We start from the raw sequence: 25468 nt of genomic DNA, 5'->3' as shown, positions 1-25468 counted from the left end.
GGACTCTTGAGCTTGGGGACTTCTGTCTTGTTTTAAGGCTGTTACATAAACAACATAGTGAAAAGAATTTTAATGGCATTTTTATTAATGGAGTTCCATTAACATTACATGGGCTGCTGTACTAACTAGGACTTATGAAGGCCAATAAAACAACAAAGCAGACCTTCTAATTGCCAAACAACCAAATAAATATACAGTGAATGCACTGCTTGTTGGTTAAAGATTAAACAGGGCCTGGAAACAAGGATAATGAGATATTACAAGCAAGCTTTTATACAATTAACCATTCCTTCCACGGTACCTTTCTCTCCAGGGGATAATACAGCCAGAGCAGCTGAAAAGGTTTTAGTTTTATTTGCAGGAGAACAGGGGAGGACTCAGTGGATACATTTTTATTCCACTGAGCCTACTTACTGTCCAATTAAGGACAAAACTTAAAAAGGAAAATGTTGCAGAACAGAGCAGGTGCTCTGGGAGACAGCAGGTGTGTCCCTATACAAATTATCAGAAAACAGAAAAACAAACTGAAAGAAAACTATCAGCTTCTCCCAAGCAGAGGTCAAGGGCAACTCTACTGGAGGAGACTGGAAAGTGCTGGGGAATTCAGAGCTTGGGGCTGGCTGAAAAAGCTTTACATTTACGATGTAGAGGAGAAATGCTGAAAGCCATTGCCTGCACCTACTTATTGCAACCAAACACATCCACTGCCAAGTAAACATGAGCCTATCCTCCCTTGGGGTAAGGGGCCATTACTGCACAGATCAGAGCCTCAGATTTGCATGGCAATTTTAGCTGAGTGTTCCAACTCCCATCCCCAGGATTTCTTTCTGCCCAGTGCCATTTATTCCCACAATGGAAATGCCCAGCAGTGCCTACTGCTCTCCCAGGGCAGGGTGCATGGGGAGGACTCCAGCACACCAGCGCTGAGCTGCTCAACAGACACACCAGGAGCTTGCTAGGATCACACTCAGGAGGTGTTCTGTGGGCTGAGATCCAGAGGATCAGGCTTTTTTACCTCCTAAGGTGCTCCCCTGTGACCAAACCACATTTCACAACTTCCAGCATCACAGAAAGCAAACCCAGAACTAAAGAAAGTATCCCCGTCCTGTTCTAATACCAGAAGTCTGAAGAGACCAATGAGGACGTGCTCAGCCTGGGAACTGCTGTACCTGGGGGCAGGTGAGCTGCAGCCCAGACCCTCCCTCACCTGCGTAGGCGTTGGCCTGCTGCAGCAGCTCGGTGCAGGCGTGCACGTCGGCAAAGGCGCGGATGCCAAGGCAGTTCGTGGGATGCAGCTGGGACTGAAGGAAGTCACAGCAGTTTTTTCTAACATCCATCAGTTGCAATAAACTAGCAGCTGGCAACAAAACCTGCAAAGGCACGAGAGGGGAATGAAAGTGAGCAACAAGGAGTGATTCACAGCTTGCACAAATTGGAGGCAATTCCCTTTCAGACAGGGACTCATCCCTGTGGGGTTACGAGAAGGAAGGTTCAAGACTGAGCTCTACTCATATGCAGAAGATCCCTCTTCATGCTCTGAGACATGAAGATGGCTAACCTACATTGGGCTATATGTGGAACTCTTCTCACAGCTTTTCTCCACAAGACCTCAAGACAAAATGAGGACAAGGCAGAAGCTACCACAAATGCTCCTGAATTTCTGGCTTTGCTGCAGGTGGGTCCTGCAGAGAGATGTTCTTTTTTTTCCCCCAAAGGGATTTATATTATTTAAAAGCATTGCCATCAGATTCAAAGCCCATAGCAGCCCAGCAGTCCTCAAAACCTTGGACTTTGTTACTTCCAACAAAACCCTATTGGCTTGTGAGGAGGGTGCCCAAACAGTCATGTAAAAGAGGGGGTTCCCAGAAGCTCAAGCAGGTTTTGGTGACAGCAAGGCTCTTGGGAAAGACAGGTCCAACTATCCAAATCAGCAGCTCTCATTTACACCTATACAAAATGCTCGGGACACTTGTGGATCATGGCTGCATCTGAAAATGAGATACTGCTTTGTACCTCCAAAGCTAAGCATGGAAAAAGGAGACAGAAATGGATGACAAATGTGACATCTGCTGGAAAAAAACACCTTTAAGGCCAGTGAGAAGGACAGGAAGTAGAAAACAAAGTCCATCGGGACATTACAGCCCATGACATCAGCTACTTCCTTTCTTACGTCCAACAGCAACTGCAGACGTGTCTTATTCCAGCTCTTTCATAGCTCTGGCTGCCTCACACATGTCCTTCCAACTGGGCATCTGTGCTCACCATCTGAGCACACATTTCTAGGAAATTATTGCCAAAAAAAAATAGGCAGCTGTTAAACAAAACAAATAGGTTAACAGCATTCACCTCCCTGGATCCCGATGGTAACAAACGGATAAAGATTTTCCCTCCCTGTCCTTGCCACCACAGTCCCATTCCACACCAGGGCAGGACACTCACAACCTGCCCCAGGTCCTTCTAAGCAACTGATGTGTTCCACTCCATCCCAGCTGTACAGTGGCTGACTGCTGCCAAGCAGCCACCCCAATAGGCAGCAATTAAAAAGAGAAGTCAATTAACCCAGTAGCCTGTTTTGGCCCAAGCCTCTTGATATCAGGAGAAGATTAATTTGTGGCTTTGATTAAGTCAATATAGCAATGTTCTAGGATTTTGAAACCTAGCTGTGAACCACTTTCTTTCTAGCTGAACCATTTCTGAACACCTGAGCTACAGAAGGGCTTTGGGTAACCAAGTCAGACTCCATGCAAACCATCTCTGGCTATAGAGCAGCCAGAGCCTCCTCTGTGCATCCCCATCCATCCAGGATCATGCCTGCCAGTCCAGGTGGGCTGCTCACCTCTGGTGTCTGGGATGCTGCCTCCAGACCAAAAGGAACTCACTACCATCACCAAATGCACCAGCCCCTGGACAAACCAGTGTTGCTGTTATGGGCTGTGCTGGCTGCACAGGCAGCGCAGAAAGCCTTACACCACTTCAGGCTTCAGGAAAAGGGAAAAGGACATTATTATACAACAGTTCTCAGAAATAGGATATAAAAAGCCTATCAAGAGATGAGGGGATTTTCTCTTTCTTATTTCCCAGCTGAACATCTCAACACTCATCTGGTTTTTACCAGGGAAGGCGTAAAGCAAGCAAAGGATTTCCGTGAGAACAAAGTCTGTTTCCTTTAGAAATAACAAGAGGAAATGCCCTGCCTAAACATGCAGCAGGACCAAACTGCAACCCCATTAATATCCAGGCAAGTTACTCACATGGGTCTGGATTTGACTCTTAATATTTAAATTCCAATAGCTGTGAATGATTTAGTGAGAGCTGGCTTCTCTAACAGATCTGCCTCCAGATCAAAGCCCTCTCACTTTTTGAAACTATGTCAAAATTATCTGCTATTACTACTGAGACTGACTGCTTTGCCTAATTTATGTCCAGAACCTCATCTATGGGATGTGTGTCTAGAGATATACATATAGCATCTACCTTACCAGCTGTGCTCTGCAGACTCCATAAAAATTTCAAGTTTTACACAACATTACCTGCGCAATTACTTCCATACTTCCATTACTTTGATGTCTCTAAACTAGAAACAACTTTCAGCCAAAAGTGCTCTGTATACATAAGGTTCATTCATTAATGCTGAACTGCAGAGGCTGGGGTTAATTCCCTACTGTGACAGAGGCTACTTACAGGTAGCCTTGGCCAAAAGTTAATTTACATCATTCCTGCTCTGCAAAACTGGGAAAGGAGCATTTCCCCTAGGCTGGGGATGTATTAAAGCTTATAAGCAGCTTTGACAATTTGGTCAAATTGGAAGCCAAATACAAGTACTGGCTGTAAGCCTCAGCTGCACATCCAGGGCCACAGCTGGGACTGCACATCTGCCCAAACAGGGAGCCAGCTCCCAGGCACCCACCCAGGGGAGCCTATGATCAGAGAAACGGATTTTGTGTTTGCAAGGCAGGTACAATACTCAGTTTTAAACAATCTGCTCTAAACAGCACAAATAGTGGAGATAAAACTACATTAGTGTAATGTGGCTTTTGAATGCAAGGGTGGCAGTTAGGCTTTATTACACCCCAGCTGCTCCCAGGCAGCACATGGGCTGAACAACAGTACTTCCAATTAAATGCTTCACCTGAGGTGAAATAGCCCAGACAGAGGAAGGTGTGACAGCATCAGGGAGTCTAAAAACCTTGTCAGGAGCAGGAGACAGACAAAGGATGTAGAGATGAGAGAGAAAACGGGAGAACAACTGGCAACTTCCCTTCTGAGCTATTTCTCCAACTTCAGACACACACTATCCCTTGGTTAAACAGTGAAATAAAAAAGTAAAGACATGCATCAGGCACAACACAGTGCTCTGGTGCCACATCCACAAGTTTCTCCCCAGCGTTCTATTAGGCCAAGCCAATTTAAAAGATTTCCTATAGGTTTAAGTAAGGGCCTCAACCCAGAGGAGTCAGCCCTGCAATGGACCAGGGACCCCTGCACCCCTTGGAGAAACATGGCAAGGAGCTTTGGCTCCAGGGAGGGACACAGCCCTAATTTGTTGTTGAAAGGTGCTCTGCCTCACCCTGGGCTTGCACCTCCTACAGCTGCAGCTTTTGGACTGAACAGAGGAAAGAGATATGGGCTGACCTATTTATAATCCCTTTATCATCAAAACTGCACTTGACAGAGAACTCTCTTTCCTTGCTGTGAACTCCTAAGTGCACAGGGAATGCTGAGGTGCAGAAGCACTTCTGAAACAGAAATATTGCAGCTCCTAGCAAAGCTTTTCTCCTCTTTTCTTGAGACATTTTTTATGACAATTACTATGTCTGCAAAGCTGGCAGGTTCAATATCTATTTCCTCCAGACAGCTGATTTCAGATTTTGTTCTCTGTGTATGAGCCATATCTCAAACAGTGGCAGTACACAAGGACACCTCACACATGTGGTCTGTGGCACATCATTCCTAACAACTTAACTGTGAAATCAGGTTAATCAGGACTTTTTCCAGGGAATCATTACAACCTGAATGATAATGACTTTCTTAATTGGGAGGGCAGTTCTCAGGCTGCCTGCCAGTAATGAAATGTCATAGGTAAGGCTGGATGGAACATACTAAGGCAGGACTGTATTCATTGTATAGAGCCAGAGGTGTTTTCCCAGGACTCTCTAGGACAGGGAGGGACCTGTTCTCAAATCTCTTCATTCAGCTCTGCTCAATGACACCACAGAGAGCTTCTCCATCACTGAGCTGGCAGGTTTGATATGAAAGGTGGAAAACAGGCAGCAATGTAACCACTCCAGCTGCAAAATCAAGACCTAATTGAAAAATTCAGATAATTGATATGTTAAAAGCACCAGCTACCCCACACATGTAGGGAGCAGCAGACCCTGTGCTCTAATGTGTTTATGATTTCCATTGAATCAACCCAAGAAGAGGAGCATCTGTGAAGTTCCCTGAGACACTCACTTTAGTTTTCCTTCCTTTTACAGAAACTGCATGACACAACTTCCTTCTAAATAAATGTAACAAGCTCCACCTTCAAATGAATGAGGTCTTTATATCATGCATATCAAAATTTACAACCAACCTTGACGTGGAATGCAATAGAGGAGGAACAACAGAAGGCAGCAGGTGTAGAAATCCCAGGATGGATTTTCCTGGAACTACAACACGACTGCAATAAAGACAGAAATTCTGTCTCTGCTCCATGACTTCCAAACAAGTGGGAGGCTTAATCCCAAATACATGTTCACAGGTAAAACTTCTCTATCATCCATCATCTCTGAGCCCTCCTACTGCTGAAACTATACTGCCTTGAAATCCCACTCTAAGAATGAAGTTCCAGTAGATAAAGCATAACTGCATTTGTTTGGGTAATTCTCACCCATGTACCCCATTAGGGTTAGAAGAGAGTATTCCCTCCACATGGGCTCAGGATGAGCTAAAAATTCCCTTTGCCTCCACATTTGGGACATAATCTTGAGAAGGAAGTACATAAACACCTCCAGGAACTCACTACATAGAAGATGACTGCCCCTTGTAAAATATCTTTCCTTATTAAAACAAAACAAAACAAAACCAAAACAAAAAAACACACAAAGAAAAAAATGCAAACAAACAAACAAAAAAACCACAACCCCCCCTCCCACACACACACAAAATATCCAAACAAAAGACACTGTGTCATTTCACTGAACAATCAGCTACAGAAATACGTGCTTAGAAAGAGAGTATCACTTCCTGAGCCCATACCAAGCCTATAAAAGAAAAAAAAAAATACAGGTTTCTATTAGAAAAGAAACAACAAAAGAAGTTGTTAAAAGGCTTCTTGTTGTGAAGGGCTGGGCACTGCTCAGCATTCAAACACACTTACGAATATTAATTCTGCATTCCATGGTACCTTTGCTATTCATCCTTTTCTCATTTCTCTCCTGCTCTCATCTTATTTTTCTCACTGACAAGATAGTGTCTTTTCATTTATTCACAAGTTTTGATACCTTGGCTGCATCTGCTCAGTTATTGCCATTGATTCTTTATTTCTTTTCATAATTTCTACAATGACATTACCTGGCACCTGTACCCAGAAATTGCTTTTTCCAGCTACGGAGAAAATCTGAAGAACTCCTTTAAAAAAGTACCCCTGCCCAGCTAGAGAATCAGAACATGTGACAAGGAAATAGGAGAGCTCAGGAGATACCTGCTGGGAAAAGAGAAAGTCTCACTGTGCTCAAGCAGGGCTGCAAAGAAACATTGCTGAAACAGCAGACAGGCACTACTGTGGTGTCTGGATGGGTGGGTGGATGGATGGGTGGGTGGGTGGGTGGATGGATGGGTGGATGGAGGGATGGATGGATGGATGGATGGATGGATGGATGGGTGGGTGGATGGATGGGTGGATGGATGGATGGATGGATGGGTGGATGGATGGGTGGATGGAGGGATGGGTGGATGGATGGGTGGATGGAGGGATGGATGGATGGATGGATGGATGGATGGGTGGGTGGATGGATGGGTGGATGGATGGATGGGTGGATGGATGGCCCAAAGCTGTGCAGCAGGAGGATGTGGTGATGCAAGGGACCAAACCTGCTCACTTCTAACACTGACACTGTTAATTCAGACAAGAGACTACAAGGAGCTTAATTTTTGTTGGTTTTAGCCTTCAGTTCATGTGAAACTTTCCAACCAATCATAGAATATTCACTTCTGTAACCTTTTCCTCTTGTGGCTGGAGGTGGATATTAATTATTTATGGCATTTTGTTCAGAGTAAAACACTCAGAGACAGGATGGAAATTTCTCTTTCTATTGGTTTTATAAGACAATTATATTTTTTCATAAAACATTTTCAGCATAAACACTTTAAACATGTAATAAAATTTAAACTAGTCAGTTGATCTTGTAGTAGATCAGCTTCATTTCTCAGCTCCTATGAATTAATTTACCTCTACCCCAAAGAGTTAATCACAGAGTGGATATTGAAATAAATGCTGCAGTAGAACGACCTGCTTTACTAGATTGGGAAGAAATATAGTATTCAAAACTTATATTTTTTTACATTACTGTCTGAGAGATGAAAGCCAAAATGTAGCCAGGGATCTACTTAATTCCCTGTAACCTCTGGGCTGCAGAAGGCAGGCTTTGGTCATGGTTTACTAAAAAAGATGCCTGTCTAGTTGCTCAGGAAAGGCAACACCTGGACTTTTCACAGACCTTCTGGGCTGGACAGAGCTGCCTCTCCAGCCTGCTGCAGCTCCCACAGCTCTGCTTACCCCCAGGTGCAGCTGGAGCACCAAAACACTCCCTGGGCATGCAGTGGGGTCACTGCCCAAGCCCCACCCAAGGCAGGCTCAGCAGATGGGATCCCAAGCTCTGCACATCCCATGTGCCCAGTGGGAGCTTCAGGAGCATCCAACACCCAGCAGCCTGGAAGGAAAGCACACCTTTCACAAAGCATGTGGATACAACCCCCATATTTCCCACAGGAACAGGGACCAGTTGAGGTCAACAGTTGAGGTGTAAATGCAATTTCCCCTCCAGAAATGGGAGATCCCAGAGGTGCAAGGAGCTCCACCCCAGCCCCCACTGAGTGATGTTGTGTCAGCTGCTGATGACCTTGATGTGGGTCACACAGCAGACAGCCAGGCCAAGCCACCCACAGCTGGCTTTGAGTCTCAGCTCCTTTGCCACAATGGCACCTTGAAGGTCTCCTCAGTGATGGTTCCCAGCTCACTGCAGGGCTCCACACTCCTACCACTGTGACAACAGCCAGGCTGAGAGCACACCAAACAGTCACATTTGTAAAACCAGAAGGCAGAAGGGGCAAGAAAAGCCCCCCACAGATTTAGGTCATGAAGGATGGCAAAGGGTTGGACTGCAGAGGACCTTGCTCAGGGGTTTGTCCAAACTCCTGTGGGAGGAGCAGCTGGTCAGCAAGAACCTGCACTCTGCCTGAGGGATCAGAGCACAAGAGCTCACAGCAAGAACCTCATTTCAAGCAGAATCAGACTAATTTTGCCATGTTAATTAGGCCAACAAAACTCTCTCCAGCATCACTGACACAGATTGCTCCCCTGGCAATGTCCAAGTCAAGTCAAAGTGAGGAAGACAACAGGCTCAAACTGCCACTTGCAAACAAAAACAGGGACCAACTGAAAAGCATTTCCACACATAAGCTCTCAGCATCCCTCCTAGATATCAGTGGCTAAGTGCAGACCTTTTTTCTTACCACAAATACAAGCAGAGTGAAAGAAAGAGTTTTACCAGCAGCCACAGCCACGTGACAGCGCAAAAGACTCTCTTCCTGATGACCCTGCTTTATTTGAGGGCTACCTTTCAATTACTCTTTCCACTTTTGAACAAATATTTACCTCTCAGAAATTCAAGACAGAGCACACACACAAAAAAAGGAAGAATGTCCTCATCTGAACAATGTATTCCATTCAAAGCTCTGTGAAACAACTCAAACTACCCAGAAGAATTTAAAAACTAACAGCCAAATTCCTCTGCCATGGCCTTAAAACATTTGACTCACTGCAATGTTTGAGTCTATTCTGACCTTCGACAGACTGACCCACAAGTCAGCACAGCTTCTTGGAAGGCAAATGCCTGCTCTTGTTATAAGAGCTCCACAGAAAAGCTAAATGCAACATGACTTAAGTGTGGGGAAAGCACTAAAGTGCCTCAAGACCAAAGAGAGGCTGGAAGCAGCTCTTTTCAAGCTCAACCTTTTACTTTCTGCAGCCTGAGGAGATCCCTCACCCCTGAAGAACCTGTGCCTTCAAGTTTCAAGCTTTTCACTTGGCTCTCCACAGGAGCTGCTGAACCAGACCTACCTGCACGTTCTCTTCTGTGACCTCGATCTCAGCGGTGTAGATGTAATCAATCAGCTTCCTCAGGGTCTGCCCATCCACGTCTTTGATCTCAATCTTCTTGGCCTTGCTTTCAGACATGTCTCCTGAAATTCATTTCAAAAGGACAGTCACAGTTTGCTCTGCAGGACCTTGCTCCCCACACATCCAGCACATTCTCCTGGTGTCTGACTACAAGCCTGCCTGGCACTATCCCTCACCATTGAAGAGCAACCAGTGAGATTCTCAGAAGCCTCCTAATGCCACCAAAAAAACAACTCAAGGTTGAGGACACTGGTGTAAAACAATATAAATCAATAAATGCAAGAAACTCAATTTCTTGTCGGAAAAGAACCTGCCATGGTTCACCTGCATTCAAACAAATATAACAGCTAAAAATAAACCACCAGTATGTCCCTCAATCATGTCTCAGTACAGGGGCAGACTCAAAGAGACTATGGATGTATCATACAAAGGCCCTTGAGAAATTTATTTTTATATATATTTACTAAAAATATACTTAATTTTAAAAATATATATATTCATAAGCATAGAATTAGTATGTTGCAACAGCTACATTAGAGTATTTTGTGGTATACCCTACATGAAAAGCAATGCAAGAAAGATTATCTTTCTTTAGAAAGAAGCTGATTCCTGCTCAGGAAAACAGGAACACAGGCCAGCAGTTACACCCAGCATGCAGCAAGCTTCTCTCCTAAATTACCCTGCTGTAACCCATCCATCACTTACACCTCGTGCAAAGCATGCACACAGAAAGATGCAGTTCTCATCTCTCACCTTCCCAACCTCACACCTTTGGATCCAAAGTGTATGCCTTCTCCAAATCCATAACTCAAAAGCACATGGAACTAGAGCAGTAATTTCCTCCCTGAATATACAAGTAAAGCCCCATAGCTGTGTAAGAGCCTATTCATGACCCAGAGCTTTATCTCCACACCTCACATGCAACAGCACATCAGAGGAACAAAAACATGCAGTGGGGAGGAGAAAGGACTCCCCATGGCCCTCCCAGCATCCCCACACATGGTGACTTCACCCAGGATTTAATCACCAGGATCTCCACAGAAAAGAAAGAACAAACTCCCAAGCAGAAAGAAAATGATAAGTGCAAAAAAAAAGCTAAACAAAGGAGACCATGAAGAAATGTCAATTCTTAAACCTGGGCATGAATAATTGCTACTCTCAGAAATGTGGTGACTCAGTACTGCTGTGGGATTAAGTGGAAAAATATTTCCTGCAGCCTATAGAAGTAATTACAGCCTACATTGCCGTGCAGCATTCCACAAGACGTGGCAGGGCACAGTAAGTGCACAGCACCGCCTCAGATGCTAAAGAGCCCAAGCTTGAGCAAAGCCTGGATCCTACTAATTGAACTTTGCTGACTTTCCTGATGTGAATAAGAAGGCAAATAATAGGAGTGGGATGGGACCATGAGTGTTAGAACAGTCAACAACGTCCTAAGAACTGAAATAATATTTGCCCCAAATTCAATTTTTAAAATTGAATAATAAAATGTTATTCAGAGAAGCCCATGAATACAAATGTACCAGTACAAAGAGATAAATGACCTACATTTGGGAGGCCTTCAAAGCAGATAGGACTTTTTAATTGACAAAATGTCATCTTCACACACTTCCTCCCCCCAAAAAACCCCAAACATCTCCAGAGATGAAAAGGTGCTTCCGAGGACAGAGCAGTCCCCATCAGCCCTGGGCTCCACTCGCTCCTCCTGCATGGGGAGGGCAAGTGGAGCCCAGAGCCCTGCAGGACCCTCAGTGCAGGGAGGGGCATGGCCACACACACCCAGAGATCGATGCAGAAATTGCTTGTAGGGACCAATCTGATAACATCATCTGTCATCGTGGCATCCATGTGACACAAGCAACAAAAATAAAAGCTGTGTGGGCTTCCCCACCCACCAGCAAGCTGCCAGCCCTGCATACTAACAGCCCCACTGCCTCTGCTCCAGGACCAGCCCAGGCACCCCTGGAGGGGAGTCCCGTGTGCCTTGTCCATGGTCCGACAGGATCTGATGATCCAGCCCCTCCCACTTGCCACAGGGTGGACAAGTCTCAGTGCTGTGGAATGGGGAAGAACCTGGAGACACCACAAGTGAACCGAGGCAGGGGTTGGTGCAGACCAGGAGTAGGCAACAGGCTGCCCCTTCCTCCAAGCACAGAGCCAGGGCAAGCCTCTGGAGCAGCGCTGTGGGCAGCTGAGTGCTGGATCATTGAGGGCATCTCATCTCACATCTCTTCAGAAAAAAACCTCTACACCTTAAACCCACAAAATGCAACTCCTAGCGTGTCTTTCATAAGTCGTAAGACTCCAGCCCTACCTGATACCTTAATTACAGAATAATTCAAATCACTAGCATCTCTCATATATCAGGGCTGTGTGAGGAAGAGCTGCCTCACACGAGGCACTGCACAGACCTGTCCCTGCACTGCTGCAGCCAGGCAGACACAAGGGACGAGGTGTGAGGGAGCAAAGGCAGGCAAAACAGGCAGGGTGGCTCTGAGCAGACCCTCTGTAGGAGATAGACTTTGCAGACATCAACCCCTCATGGAGGAATTCCTTTCCTGCACCACACTCAACACCCAGCTCCCCTCTGCTCATCAGGACAAGAAGAGAGCTCTGTTTTGTCACAAGATAAACTACACTCAAAACTGCAGCATCCCACGGTGCTGTGTCTGCCCAGCACAGCAGCCTGCCCTGCCTCCTACACAGTGGATTTCCCAGTGCACAGCCACAGCTTTGGCTGTTTCCTAAGTCACAGATGTGCTGAGGGAGAATATGAGTGCATTGGATAACAAAACCACAGCCTCTCACACATGGGGTGAGTGCTTTGAAGCAGCACATAAGATCTGCAAAGGAGATTTCTGCTTCCTCCTCCAGCACTTTCAAAATTCCTAAGGAATCTGACAGGAGCAGTCCTAGCAGTGTCACTGAAGTATTTGTTACCCTTTCTGAAATGATTGTGTTTTCTTCTAAATGGACAGAAATTACTGTCCCAAATCATCCCCTCAGAATAGTGCCAACAAGGACCAGCATCCAAAATGCTCTAGAAAGCCAGAATGGAAAGGGACACTCAGGATGTGCCAGGTCCCATCTCTCCTTCAGCAGTGGAATATACAAACGGAAAATGTGCCCAGCCATTTTCAGACTTTCCAGGAATACTTCAAAGAGGAATGGCTAGCCAGAGCATACACCATGGCTTAGGAAAGACCCCTAGATCATCACAAGGTCATTCATGGCTCCAAAGTCAGGCCCAGCTGACAATGACAGAGCCTGCAGAGCAAGCAGGAGGTGAAAGTGGATGAGCTGTGGGTCTCAGTGTGGTTCCCACTGTCCACAGCTCCACACTGATCACTCACTACTCACTCCTGCCTGCTGGCACTGCTGGGGGACCCCTTCAGTGGGAATTCAATGTGCACAAGCAACTCCTGCAAATACCTCACAGTGCAGCTGAGCCTGACCCCTTGGCTCCATCACTGCTGTGCAGTGCAAAAAAACCAAGTTACAACAACCAGCTCGTGTGAAGCTGTGATTTTAAACTGTGCCCTTGCAGGGAGTGAACCCCCATGCTGCTGGAAGGAGAGCTCTGTCTTTGCAAGAGAGATCCAGACCTTAGGAATTCGGATAGCTGGACTGAGAGCAAAGGGAGAGCTGGTCTTTGCCTGACCCTCTGCCCCCGGGGCCTTGTCAGGGGGAGGGGACAGGCGGCTGCCGAGGCTGTCACCCAGCCCAGGGGAGCTCCAGACACAGCCACATGACGGGTTAGCTGATTACTGTTTAACTCACAGAGTGAGGGATTACACAGCCCAGAGAATTCCTGCATGGAAACATGAGCAGCCCTGCACCACCACCTTCCCACTCAGATGACCTCTAAGGATCAGAGGGTTTTTCCAAGAGTTTTTCTTTATTAAACTCTTCATCAGGAACGAGTATCACTAGTCATGCTCGAGGTGCACTCACAGCTGCTTCTGAGCAGCGTTTGCTCCTCTGCCTCACCACTGCAGCCAGTACCAGCTTCAGGGTACACCCCCAGAAAACACTGATGCTCTCCACCTTAGCTCACCACACTGATAAAGACACCACAGGGAGTGTCACATCGCACCTCACATTTTACACCTGAGGTTTTCTCCCCACCTCCATTACAGAAGAGAAAAAAGCTTCACTAATGACCAGCTCTTTCCTGAGAAATGCTGCATTCTGCTTCCAGCAAAATGAATTAAACTTGGTCTAATCTCAAGGCTTTTAAAAGGAAGAAACAAGGCCAGACCACAAGCAAATGAACATGAAACAGGGAAAAAACCCTGAACCTCATTTATGTTGGAGCTCAAGGACAGTAACAACCATTCCCTGGGGTGTACAATCATTTTCTTTGTATTTGTCAGTTCCTATACTGAAATGAGAGCAAAGAAAAGGAAGGAAGCTAAGGAGTTTCTGACCACACTATTTTCACCACACTGACTTAAACAAGGTGCTCACTCCCCTCCTTCAGGATTGCCATAGCTTTCTTTGGGGTTTTTTTGCTGACCCATCTGGGCACAGCCTTTGAAGGGCACCTGCTCCAGGGATCAGGTGACCAGAGCAGGAATTTTGTCCTCTTCTTCCTTTCTGTCATTACCAAAACACACTGGACTGCAGCAACTCACCCTGTTAAAAAGTTGGGCTGCTAAAACACACTGGGATCAAGAGAACAACAGTGTTATTTCAGGCAGCAGAAAAAAGTGCCGTGTGAGATTAAACATCTGTGACTGCCAAATCAGTATCGGCAGGACTGAGCCTTGAAACTACAACTCCTGTGCCAGCAACTTCTTTGATGTGCACCATGAACATTTAGGGCACTGAACACTTGCTGGATGATAATGTTTTCATGATGCAAGGTCTTGTTAGGGGAAAAAAAAACAACCCATAAACCAGTGCCTCACATGCTATCTACTCGCCCCACAGCCATACAACCACCCCACAGGAATTAGTGAAGGATGACCAGCATCATCCATCAAGTACAGCAAACTGCAGACCCATCTGCACCCCTTCTCTCACAAGGAAACATCTCCTGCCTGTGCTGCAGCTCCTGACAGAGACTCAGCCTCAGGGCTGGGGACTGCAATGGCCCGTTCAGCCCAAGCATTGTCTGGTGTCAAAAGAAGTACCTGTAAACATGGCACAAAAATAAGGGCTGCAGGCTGCCAGCACCACCCGGTGAGCTTCCATCTCCACGGTTTCAGCCACAATCACCACATCACACAGGAGCCGCTTGCTGGAAAACACCAGAGAAGACAAAGATCATTTCAGAATCCCTGGTCAGGCAAAAAGCTACATCACTACAGCCCAAAAAAGTGCAAGACCCACCATTACAGACACAGTACCTGAGCTTCTGCCAAATCCCAGGGGAAGATCCTCTAATCCTTCAGTACCAGATCCTATCACTGTCTGCCTACAAAGCAAAGCCTGAACCCTCCTGAGGCTGCAGCCCAGCCTGTGGTTCTGCTTTCCCCAGGGAAAAAAAAGCCTGGAAGCAAAAGGCATAATGCTGCCCAAAGAACAAAGGGTAAGCAGCTCCTTCCTCTCAAACAAGCAGGGCTTGGAGAAGGTGCAGAAGAGCTTAAAGATTTGGGCACTATCTGGGGCCAGGCTCTAGAAGATCTGAAAGACAAGAAAACGCCATGCAAGGAAATACCAGCATTACTTTTGTCTTTCCACACGGAAAAGGTGGAGTGGAAAATGAAGTGACTTCTGCACTCCCTTCCATGCTTGTCACTAAAGAAAGTGGCCACCAAAATATGTCCTAGCACTGGTAAGTGCAGAGGCTGCTTTAGCCATCTGCCAGAGAGGACGTATCAATCACTGGAGTTTATCCATGGGCCTGAGGACTTCATTTACCTCATGAATTAGTCTGGGATTAAGAATCACTGGGATAAAGAACGGGGTTCCAGACAGAAACAAAAAAAAAAACCTTCTAAGCTCCCCCACTGACTCATTGTAGAGCTTTGGAAAAGTCACTTCATTAACAAGTGACCTTTTCTACTCGCCCCACGTATGTCCTTTGAGGATTCATTAGTTAATGTTTGCACAGAGCTTCGCAGATGCCGACAGCAAGAAGTGCTCAGCCTCCCAATAAGTTGGTTTAAGATGCTTAAGCATACAAATGCAAACTAACGGTGTTCTTTTCAAATGTCAGGCCGAAAAAGGATCATTATCTGCAAATCTAGATGTTGCCTTCTCTTTGGAAATACTTATCTCCACACTGAACTTTGTCTTTAGGAAACTGCATTATCAAATAAACACACACAGAGGTTCTAATAGACCAGCTATAGCTCTTCTTTTCCACATATTGAAATATGTGAAAAAACAGCTAAGAAATGGAGGGTTATAATTGGAAAACAGGAAGAAAGTAAGAATTGGCAGTCTGTACTCTACATTCATTCCAGTTTGGAAGTGGGAAGGAGAATGAGGGGAACTCTTTAAGAGCCTCTTAATGGAAGCTTCCTCATTTCTTTTAACTTATGTAAAAGGTGCTCTCTTCAATTCCTCTTTGGGATATAGCAGTCTAAAGTACCACTCATAAAATTAATTTCATCTACATTTGCAAACTAAAAGCCTAAGCGGCACTTAGGGACATGATTTAGTGGTGGCCTTGGCAGTGCTGGGTTAAGGGTTGGAGTCAATGATCTTAGAGGTCTTTTTCAACCTAAAACAATTCCATGATTCTATATAGTATATAGATTAAAGACTTAGAATGATTTTTCTAGACCCTCTGAATGAGATTTCTGGATGCATGTGAAGGGAGAAACTATTATTCAATGCATCTATTAACACTGATTGCTGACAGCTTAGCATATCCCAAACTCAGTGCACATTCAAGAGATGTGAAAACCGTATATTCCACAACAGCAACAGGTGCCAACAAAAAAAAAAAAAAAAAAAAAAAAAAAGAGTACCCAGAAGATGAAAACATCATACAGGTGCTTAATGGCACCTTTCATTCTTCTGTATTTTATCTGTTCAGTATTGCCCAAGATAGCTAACCACAGGCACTAAGAAACATTGTCTATCTCCAGTTATTCCCACTATGCTTCAATTAACAAAGGAATAATAGTACCACAATAGATTTCTGAATATGGCTGCACAAACCTTTAGTTTCAGATCCTTTGCTTTCAATACAAAGAAAGGATCAGAAGGATGCCAGTTAAAAGTTTAAAAAAAAATTAAAGCATACCCTGCTTCATATAATAGTTACAATATTTCCATTTTGTTCCTATGCAACAGAGAACCACTGTCAGATATCTGTGGAAGGAAACACTGCCAATCCTTCTCCACACTAGAGAACGTGTGTATTAGGAAACTACTTAATCTATGGAGAGTAAGTAGCTCTTACAGCATCTTTTGATTACTTGGAGTGTGCAGAAGAGCAAAGGGTGTCACCTGCTTTCATCACTAAGGAGTTAGGGAGCACATACATTCATATGTTTGACACACATACTTTCCATAAGAATTCTTTTCAAAACTAGAAGGGTGAATAAGTCTAATGAACAAGTCAGAGAAATGCTCACTGAACTTCTGTCTGGTTTGTGGGATAACAGCCACCACGAAACAACTCGGGCTGAACCACTGCCACCACCTTGCTGATGTGATGACAGCAGTTTTCAAGGCTGTGTTCACAGATATTTTTTCAGCCCCTGTTCTCCCTGTACCCACACAGCTGTGTAAAGACCAAGGTGTTCTCTTTTAACCAATAATAACAGTATTTTTCAATTTGCAAGAAGAGAGCTGACATTCTTCCTGAGTACTTGCCTTTTTTTTTGCCCCTTACTTTGGAGTGCTAAGCCCAGACTGAGTGATGCTGCTAGTTAAGGAGACTAAGAACAGTACATTAATAATCTTTGGTCTGTAATTATGTGTAGGTGTCTTAATGTCTGTAATGTTCTATTATTGGGTTTCAGACCCTTATCTCAGTTAAGAACACAGTTTACAGCTGAATTTGCTGTAAGTAATGGAAAAGACTAAATGAATTATCATCTAAAAATGAAGGCTATGGCTCAGATAATGTTTTTGGGAAGACAGAGGTCTGAGAATGGGGAGAGCAGTCCACCGCAAAAGGAGTATATTTTAGCTTCCTATTTGTTGATTAATCCTCTACATGCAACCATTAGCTGTAATAAAAATGGCACAGACTATTTTCTATGTCTCTCAATCAGCACAATTCTGCTAAACCAGACAGGGTGCCCAGTAAGTCAAAAGTGTACCTCCGTAATTCATTCATGACCTTGAAAGCCTTTCTCATGTGAGAGGGATTGACTGTCACTGTACGCTGGTCCTTTTCATCTTCAGCTGCCTCAGAGGAACGGGAACTCTGCTTAATGCTAAAAACAGGGACAAAAAAAGGAGTAGAAAGTTTGATTCAATGGCACTTTAAAAAACAAGCATCCTAAAACTGCAGCACAGGGTATTAAGCAGGAGTTACTCACAAGTCAGTTAGTCAGTTTAGGTTCTCTACATGAAGCGCATCAAAAAATGCAGCTACTTCTGCATGGATGTTGAAAGCCAGCTCAGCCCACATTTCAGCCAGCAGGGAAGAAAAGAAAAAAGTGCCAAACACCTGAGGACAAAGCTCAGTCTTACAGGCTTCAGGCCAGGAAAGCAGTATAAGTTGAAATTCAAGCCAGAACATAATTGCCTCACTGAATAGAAATAGACTTCAGCACTGGGAACTAGAAGAGTACCATAGATTTCTTAAACATTCATACAGAGAAAAAGCAAGTTTAGCCTTCAATGTCCCATTTGAAAAAGGCAAGTACACAAGACATGACTTGTATCTTCTTTAGAGGCAAGTAGAAAAGGCTATTAAAACTCCCTGCACAGCTTTCAAAGCTTTACTGAAGCCACTTTCCATTTCAGAAATAGGTCTATTTATTGCTACTGAAACATATGGAATGAATTATTAAACTTTCCTGCCAGAACCACCAGCTACATAGGTAATGTCAAACCAGAGGCACTCAGCTTTGTGCTGTGTATAACCAGGCCAGCAGGTGCCTAAGGCATACACATGTCCTCATGACTTTGTTGGGAGCATTGGCTCTTTACACACAATTGACAGGGGGTCAATATCTCCACCTCCCTGATCTGACAGCCTGTGAAATCACTCAGAGCTAAAGGCTCCCACCTGTGAAAGGAGCAGCACTTTGAGGCAGGTCCCTGTTCCGCTCACATCTATGGCTCACCCCACAAACCCCTGGCAGGCAAAGGCAAACAAAACAAGTCAAGGAGGACTGTCCATGTCAAAAGCCAACTCCAAGAGAATGGCAGATCTCAGGAGGCAACTCCATTGCCCCATGTGCCTGACTGGAGACCTTCTCAGAGCTTTTCCTTCCAAAGAACAGTCTCCTCCTTCACCTTTGTCCCCTCCTTCCCATCACCTTTCTTAGTTGGGCTGGTATGATAAAAAGGTTGAATCAGGTTAAAACAGCAGTCTGGACAACCCAGCATCCTGGCTCTCTGGTGACCAGAAGATAATGTCTGAAGAAGGGCACAGAGCAGGGAAATGTGGAAGAATCCTTCCCAGAACACCCCATCAGCTTCTGTCAAGGTGTGTATGCATGCACATATATATCTATATACACACACACTTACACACATTGACTTTCCCTTTGAAAAACACATCATTCACTATTTACAACCCCTTGGCAGTGTGAAGGCCTGGCTAACATTACACCCTCCCCACTGCCTGCTCCTGACCAGTGGCTGTCATCATCACTGTGTCCCTTGACACCAGCTCTCTGCCCCCCAGCCGTCCTTGGTGGGCTGCACTCTCCTTCCTCGGGAAGAGGCTGAGCAGCAGCCAAGCTGCACACAGCTCAAATCCATGCCTGCATACTGAGCAGCCTCCAGCTTTGTGCCTGAGACAAAGGTTAATGCCAAAAAACCAGCTAAGTCCAATTCTTTTACTTTGCTCAGCAAGTGAAATATTTTCAGTCATAAGTGAAGCTACAAGGCTGAGCACAGCACATGTCACTCAGCACATGTCCCAGTGAGGGAAACAACTTCCCAGACTCCATTACAGTCATCATCCAATTCGCTTAGTATGGCTGGATTTAAAGAAGAAAAATCAGAAAGGAAAATACCTCGTGTGAAATGTTCAATATTCAAGGGACTGGTACCAGGCAACAACACAAACAGCTTTTCTATCCCTGAAGAAAGCTGAACTCCTTCTGTGCCACATACACTGCCAGAGGTGTTCGTGGGCATGGAGCTGTGCTGGCACTTGGCTCTTTCCCATCCCTGCACACTCCAGTGAGGAAGCCTCCTTGCTCCAGGGACACGGCCAAATCCAGCTAAACCTCAGTGCTGTGTCTATCAAAAGCCCTCATTGAAATTTCAGGCCAGATGAAATTTGGCCACGGCTTTCAACACTCCAGCATAAACCCTTGATTTTCAAAGAGCTAAACCTGCCCATGTGGCATGATTGAGCCAAGAAGGGGAAAAAAGGCTCTGGAAGTGGAAGTGACTTCATGGAGCTTTCAGGCTCCAAAACTGGAACATGTACAGGAAGCAAGCAAAGTAAACAAAAAAGAAAAAAATCTTGAATAGAAAGTGAAACCGAAAGAGAGCATCAGGGAGAGCCACTCCCACTGCTCCCAAGGCAGGACAGCTGGATCACCACAGGACACTGCCCTGGGCAGCCTCACAAACACCTCATGGACCCAAAACCAAGCCATGCACACAGAAATCATGGGGGCTCTTTAATAAGAACAAGCACACTGCTGAGATTTATTTATTAGCTCTCCAGTGCTGGAGACCAAAGATGTTCAAACTTTTCTTCTGCTGGCAAAAGGTACAGTTCAAAGAACACAGCAAGTTTCACTGAACACCAAAATAAATGTCAGGTCAACAAGCCTTCAACTTGTCAACAAGCCTCAACTCCAACAACGTTTGTTTGTGTATTTTAAAAGCAAAAAAAACTTGCTTCAGGATTTTGGAAAAAGATCAATCAGCTCTTCCTAAAAAGCAGGAAAGCTAAATTTTTAAAAAACATCCTAAGAGAAAACCTCAGCTTAATTAAAAGGGGCAGATTTTAGAATTTGCCAAAGGCTTGCTATGAGAAAATACTGCAGATTGTCAGGTAAAAAACTTGTTTCAAAAAAGATCAAGATATGCTATTTAAAGTTTTTTCCAAGTGACTCATAAGAAAAAAACAGATTTGAAGAATTAATGGCTGAGAGCCTTTAACTCATCTCTAAGACTGATTCAGCTACCACAGACCTGTGTTCCAGTAATGGACAGAGGATGATTTTATCTGGAAGAGGTATTTTACACCTCCATGCACATACTCTCAGAGATCACTGACACATTTCCAACATAAAAATGCAAGAACCTGAATGCTCCAAGCAAATGCACCCTGCCAGAAAGCAAAAGCTGCCCCTGAGAAGAGCAAACTATTACATTTCACAGCCTTTTCTGAGATTTGTTCCCCCAACAAGACTAAGAATTATTACATTTGTTACTGTTATTATTTTAATGGATTAAAGCAAAGGAGAAATTGGGTCCTCTGATCAAAGATATCAGCCAAGAACTGCTGAACATTCTAGAGCCCCTGTACCCCATGGCCACAGGGACACTATCCCTACGTTTGCCAAGCTGATGTCCTACTACAGCAGCAGGACTCGTGAGCCAGCTGCCAGGAGCAATTTGTTCTATTCCTGGGCTATTCGAGGCCGTGCACAGAGTGAATGGACAAATGATTTAATTTCCCTGGGCCAGATGAACATCCTCTTTACAGACACAGCAGGATGCCCCTAAAATGAGCAGAGAGGCTCTTAATTTCAGACAGTGCAAACCCCACTGCTCCCTCCTGCGTGGCCTTTCATGATGTCCCCAAATAGAACAAATGAACCCTGATTTGAGGGTCCCCAATTAAGCCGGTGCAGCTAATCACCACCCCGTTGACACCATGTTCCTCCTCTCCAGGACCCCTAGCAGAGCTGGGCTCAGGTTGCCAGAGTTCACAGCCCAGCTCCTACCTGAGCATGGCCACAACCCAACCAACAGAAAAGGTATTTTAAAAACCCATAGCCCACCGTTCTGCTGCCTGCATGTATCAACTATAAAGTTGGGTTGCCTTAGTTACCAGCAGTAATTACAGATATCTTTGTAGCTCATGTGAAAGAATAAAAGCCTTCCTTAGAGATAAACTGTCCCCTGGCAAGATTATTGCCGTGCAGAGAGGTGGTAAACCCCAGGAACAAAAATCCCAGCTCTGCCAAATCCAATTCTAACACTGCCTTTAGGGGAGCCAGGAGTTCACCCTGAAGGAAGGGCAGATCTCAAATGCAGTGTCCTTCAGAGCACAGAAGGGTGAGTTTCTGCTCATGTTTCTGGGAGAACAGCCCCCAGGCTCAGCTCCTAACCCAACACGAACAGCACGGAGCTCCCCCTCCACCAGGCTCTCACATGGGGAGGTGACGGGACACCAGCCGTGTCCAGCCCAGCCTCATCCCCTGCCATCACTCGGGCTCTCTGGGAGCTGCTCTCCTCTCCTGAGCACCACAGGCTGAGCTCTGCTCTCCTGGCTGGCCCCCAACACCACAGAGCTTCAGCACCACAAGCTTGGCCAAAGCCCCAGCTGGGCTCAGTGTCCTGCATGGGCAATCCAGCACCTCTGCAGCGGCTTCACATTCCTGTTTTAACTTAAAAGTGCCTGCTAACCATAAATTTCCAAAGCCTATGGAGCTTCTTTGTGGAACATGTAAGAATCATCACCAGAATATGTTACTCTGCAGTTTCTGAGAGGTTTGACATCACTCTGATCTAAAAACCTGACAGATGTCCAAAAGCAGTAATCTTCAAAACCTTAATAGAAAGATCAATGGAGACCAAAATACTAGTTTTAATCTAAGCACAATGAAAAATAATTTTACTTTAACTGGCCTAATTCTCTGTTTAGAATCAAAACTCCAAATCACATGACAAATACATTATGCCAAATAATTTTATTCCTCGAGTCAGGAAGACACAGTAAGGAAAAAAAGTCAGTGTAACGGCATAGTTATAAAAGCCTCAATTTCTGAATTTGTCTTTAGGTACATACAAAGACATTAAAAAATTGTGACTGAAGGGATCTACATACTGAACTGGGTTTTGAGAGGATTTCAGAGAAAACATTAAAACATATGGGAGGCAGCATAACAGAAAGGATTATTTTTCTTTTAATAGCAATATTATTTTCCTATTTTGTTGATTTTTTTCAGTGCCTATATCAACATGGAGACATTAGCTTAGGAAAACACACAACTGGCATACAACAGATCCATAAAAGGGTATTCATATCAAAGGAGACCTCAGGGGGAAAGAAGACTTTGGGAACTAGTAAGAAAAGAAGTCTTTGCTGACAGTAATGGAAACAACACAAAATAATTCAAATATGACAATACCATTTGCTTTCAAAGGCAAATATTGTATTTGTCAAAGAGATACCACAGACTACCTTCACTCAAATATAAAACCACAGGTGTTTTAATATTAAAAAAATAACATTCCAGAGGGTTTTTTCTATTCAAACTCAAAAACATCTTGCAAATTCAGAACCAGAGGATCATGTCTAAGTAAGTCTTACGCAATTTCTCCATAAAATAGAAGTCCCATCATTTTACTATCAGCAGAGTAAAAGAAAAGCAGGATTCTGAAGTATTTTATTGCCACATGTGAATGTTTCAGGTAAAATCTCCCTTGCCCCCAGCTGCTTCTGCTCATGTGCAATGACATGGGCACATGATACCACTGAATGTCCTGGGTGTGCAAGCTAACAGGATATTTGAGTCTGGGCAGGCTTGGGACCAGAGTCAGAGGTGAAGTGAGCACCAACACCACAGATCCTCACTGACTATGAAAATGGAAAATGCAATATTGAAAACCAGGGGGAACTCTGTGATAATGATAGATAATGAGTATAAAATTTGAGCACCAATGTGCCCAACACAGATCAGAGTTGAAATGCAGGACAAAAGCACTACAACAAGCACAGACTGAGCCCATGGTGCTTGCCCACCAAGGTCATTTTTGAACACCTCCTTCCAAGACCTGCTCTGAGCAGCCAAAGCAGCCCCAGCACAGTCCCACACACCATCCCCTTTTGAACCAGAAAGCAGGTGAATATTTCCAGCTTTTCTTGCCAAGTCAAACCCCACATCATTACTGCCCACAACCAGTTCAGGACTGCCTTCCTCTTCCCAAAAACTAGAAATGAAAGCAGCATTTGGGTAATCATTCCTCACTTCTAGAGGCAGAGAACATGCTGATGGGGATAGTCATTCATGCCCTAGAAACAGATGGTCTGGAAAAAACAGGGTAAGGTAAAACAGTCCAGGTATTTTCCCAGTGGCTTTTTCACCACTGTATCCCCAGAAAAAGGCCTCCAGTCAAAATGAGACCATTGCTGGTAGCCATCAAAAAAAAAGTAACAAGCAACTGTGCCAAGGATGATCCCAGCCTGGGGTATCAAAACAGCTCTGTTCCACTTCCTCAAACACAGGCTCATTTATACAAATAAAGACCAAAAAAAAAAAAAAAAAAAAAAAAAGGAAATCCCATTCCATGAGCTGGCATCTAGCATGACAAACTAAGATTTCAAGGCACTTGAAATTAATTAATACTTGGATTAATATTCAGAGGTGACTGTTCACACCATTACGGGAAGCAGAAGCCCTACAATGAGAAATGTGGCAGGATGAAAGGTTTTGCACATTAAATACACAAACAATTGCAACCCTTGAGTCACAGAAGGGTAGAAAGCTGCCCTTTGGAGCTTGGAAAACAACTCCTACAGGCTGCTGAGAATGTTTTCCCTCAACAGAAGGAAAATTTCCAGAATTTGGGGGTTGACTCCAGCTTAATTTTCTAATGTATCATATTTAAACAAAACTCCTGTCAAGCCCTGACATTTAGTCCTACCAGCAGGTCAAGCCCCTCTCTGTTCCCCCACCCACTGCAAGGTCACCAGCACAAAAGGAAGCACTCAGCATATCCCATTCTTTAAAAAAATATTGTAAAAAATCCAGACCAGTTTAATGTTTAGTTTGAAGAAGCACAACTAGCTTCTGATGTGCAAAAGGCATCTGACAGAGGGGAGTAATGAGGGCTGAGCCAAAACACTGAACAACATCTCTGGCATCCACGAGGTCCCTGCACAGCAATAATGTATTTTTTGGGTTCAGTGGACATTAGGTAGACTCGGTAAACACATCTTCACGCAGGTTTTGGAGCAAAAGAGCTGCCTGGCAGGAAACAAAGTCTGTACGGCCCGGCTACAGAGCGAGGGAGACGCGGGATGCCGCGGCTGCCACACACCCCGGCAAGAACATCGACCCCAAAGCACCCACGGACCTTACGGATTTCCACTCGTGACTCAAAAAGGCAGCGAATACCAGCGAGTCTGTCTTGAGCGAAATGCCCAAGTCGGCTGCCTGAGGTTCCAGGTGCAGGCAGGGCACACACAAGCCCGGCACATTGAGCCGGCAGGGCAGCCACCCACCCCCTGCCCGGCATCTCACCCCCTGTCCGGCACCTCCATTTTAGCGAACACCCCCCGACCTGCCTCCCTCACGTCCTTAATTACATCCGAGACGCATCCCACGGAACCCCCTCCGCGCCTGGGTGCGGGCACGCGGGGCCAAGCCGCCTGTCATCATCATGACATTGCAACATCCACCAGCGGCACGGCGGGCGCCCACGGCAGAGGCATTCCTGCCGGCGGCGAGCACCGGGGCTCCCCGCACCGCGCCCCGCATTCCTGCGCACAGCCCCGCGCCGCTCGCACCCCGGGGAAAGGCAGCCCCATCCCGCGGCGCTCCGGGCGGCACAAAGGCTGCCGGCGGTACCCACCTCTCCTCCTCCATTGTGCGGGGCGGCGGCGGGGCCGGCTCAGCGCCCCGGGCCCGGCATGGCTGCGAGAGGCCGCCCCCGCCCCGGGCTGCTTCCTGCGGGAGCGGAGCGCTGCGTGCCGGGCGCGCCCCGCCGCACCGACTGCCGCTGCCGCCGCCGCCGCGCAGCCCCCTCCGCTCCGCTCCGCTCCCTCCCCTCCCCGGCGGGGCTTGCGAGCGTCTCCGGGCA

The 25468-nt window shown here is 45.5% G+C and overlaps 1 protein-coding gene across 2 annotated transcripts in view; it reads right to left on the bottom strand.

Annotated features, from left to right (window-relative positions):
* The window catches only part of KLHL3 (kelch like family member 3), a 48455-nt gene extending 23082 nt beyond the window's left edge, over positions 1-25373 (bottom strand). Inside the window, exons 1-5 of one of the 2 annotated variants that reach the window (XM_014883433.2) lie at positions 25241-25373; positions 17614-17730; positions 14521-14627; positions 9323-9444; positions 1208-1370 (exon numbers count right to left, since the gene is read on the bottom strand). In XM_014883433.2, coding sequence (XP_014738919.1) covers positions 1208-1370; positions 9323-9444; positions 14521-14627; positions 17614-17730; positions 25241-25254 — 523 coding nt within the window. In that variant the 5' untranslated portion in view covers positions 25255-25373. Of the gene's footprint in view, positions 1-1207; positions 1371-9322; positions 9445-14520; positions 14628-17613; positions 17731-25240 lie in introns of those variants that run through there. The other variant, XM_088173684.1, reaches the window with a different exon arrangement.
* Between the last annotated feature and the right edge of the window lie 95 nt (positions 25374-25468).

The sequence above is a fragment of the Sturnus vulgaris genome, chromosome 15 (genome assembly GCF_052056855.1).
Source record: "Sturnus vulgaris isolate bStuVul1 chromosome 15, bStuVul1.hap1, whole genome shotgun sequence".
Classification (NCBI taxonomy): domain Eukaryota; kingdom Metazoa; phylum Chordata; class Aves; order Passeriformes; family Sturnidae; genus Sturnus; species Sturnus vulgaris.
The sequence above is the reverse complement of the archived record's forward strand: the minus strand, read 5'-3'. Positions and strand labels throughout refer to the sequence as shown.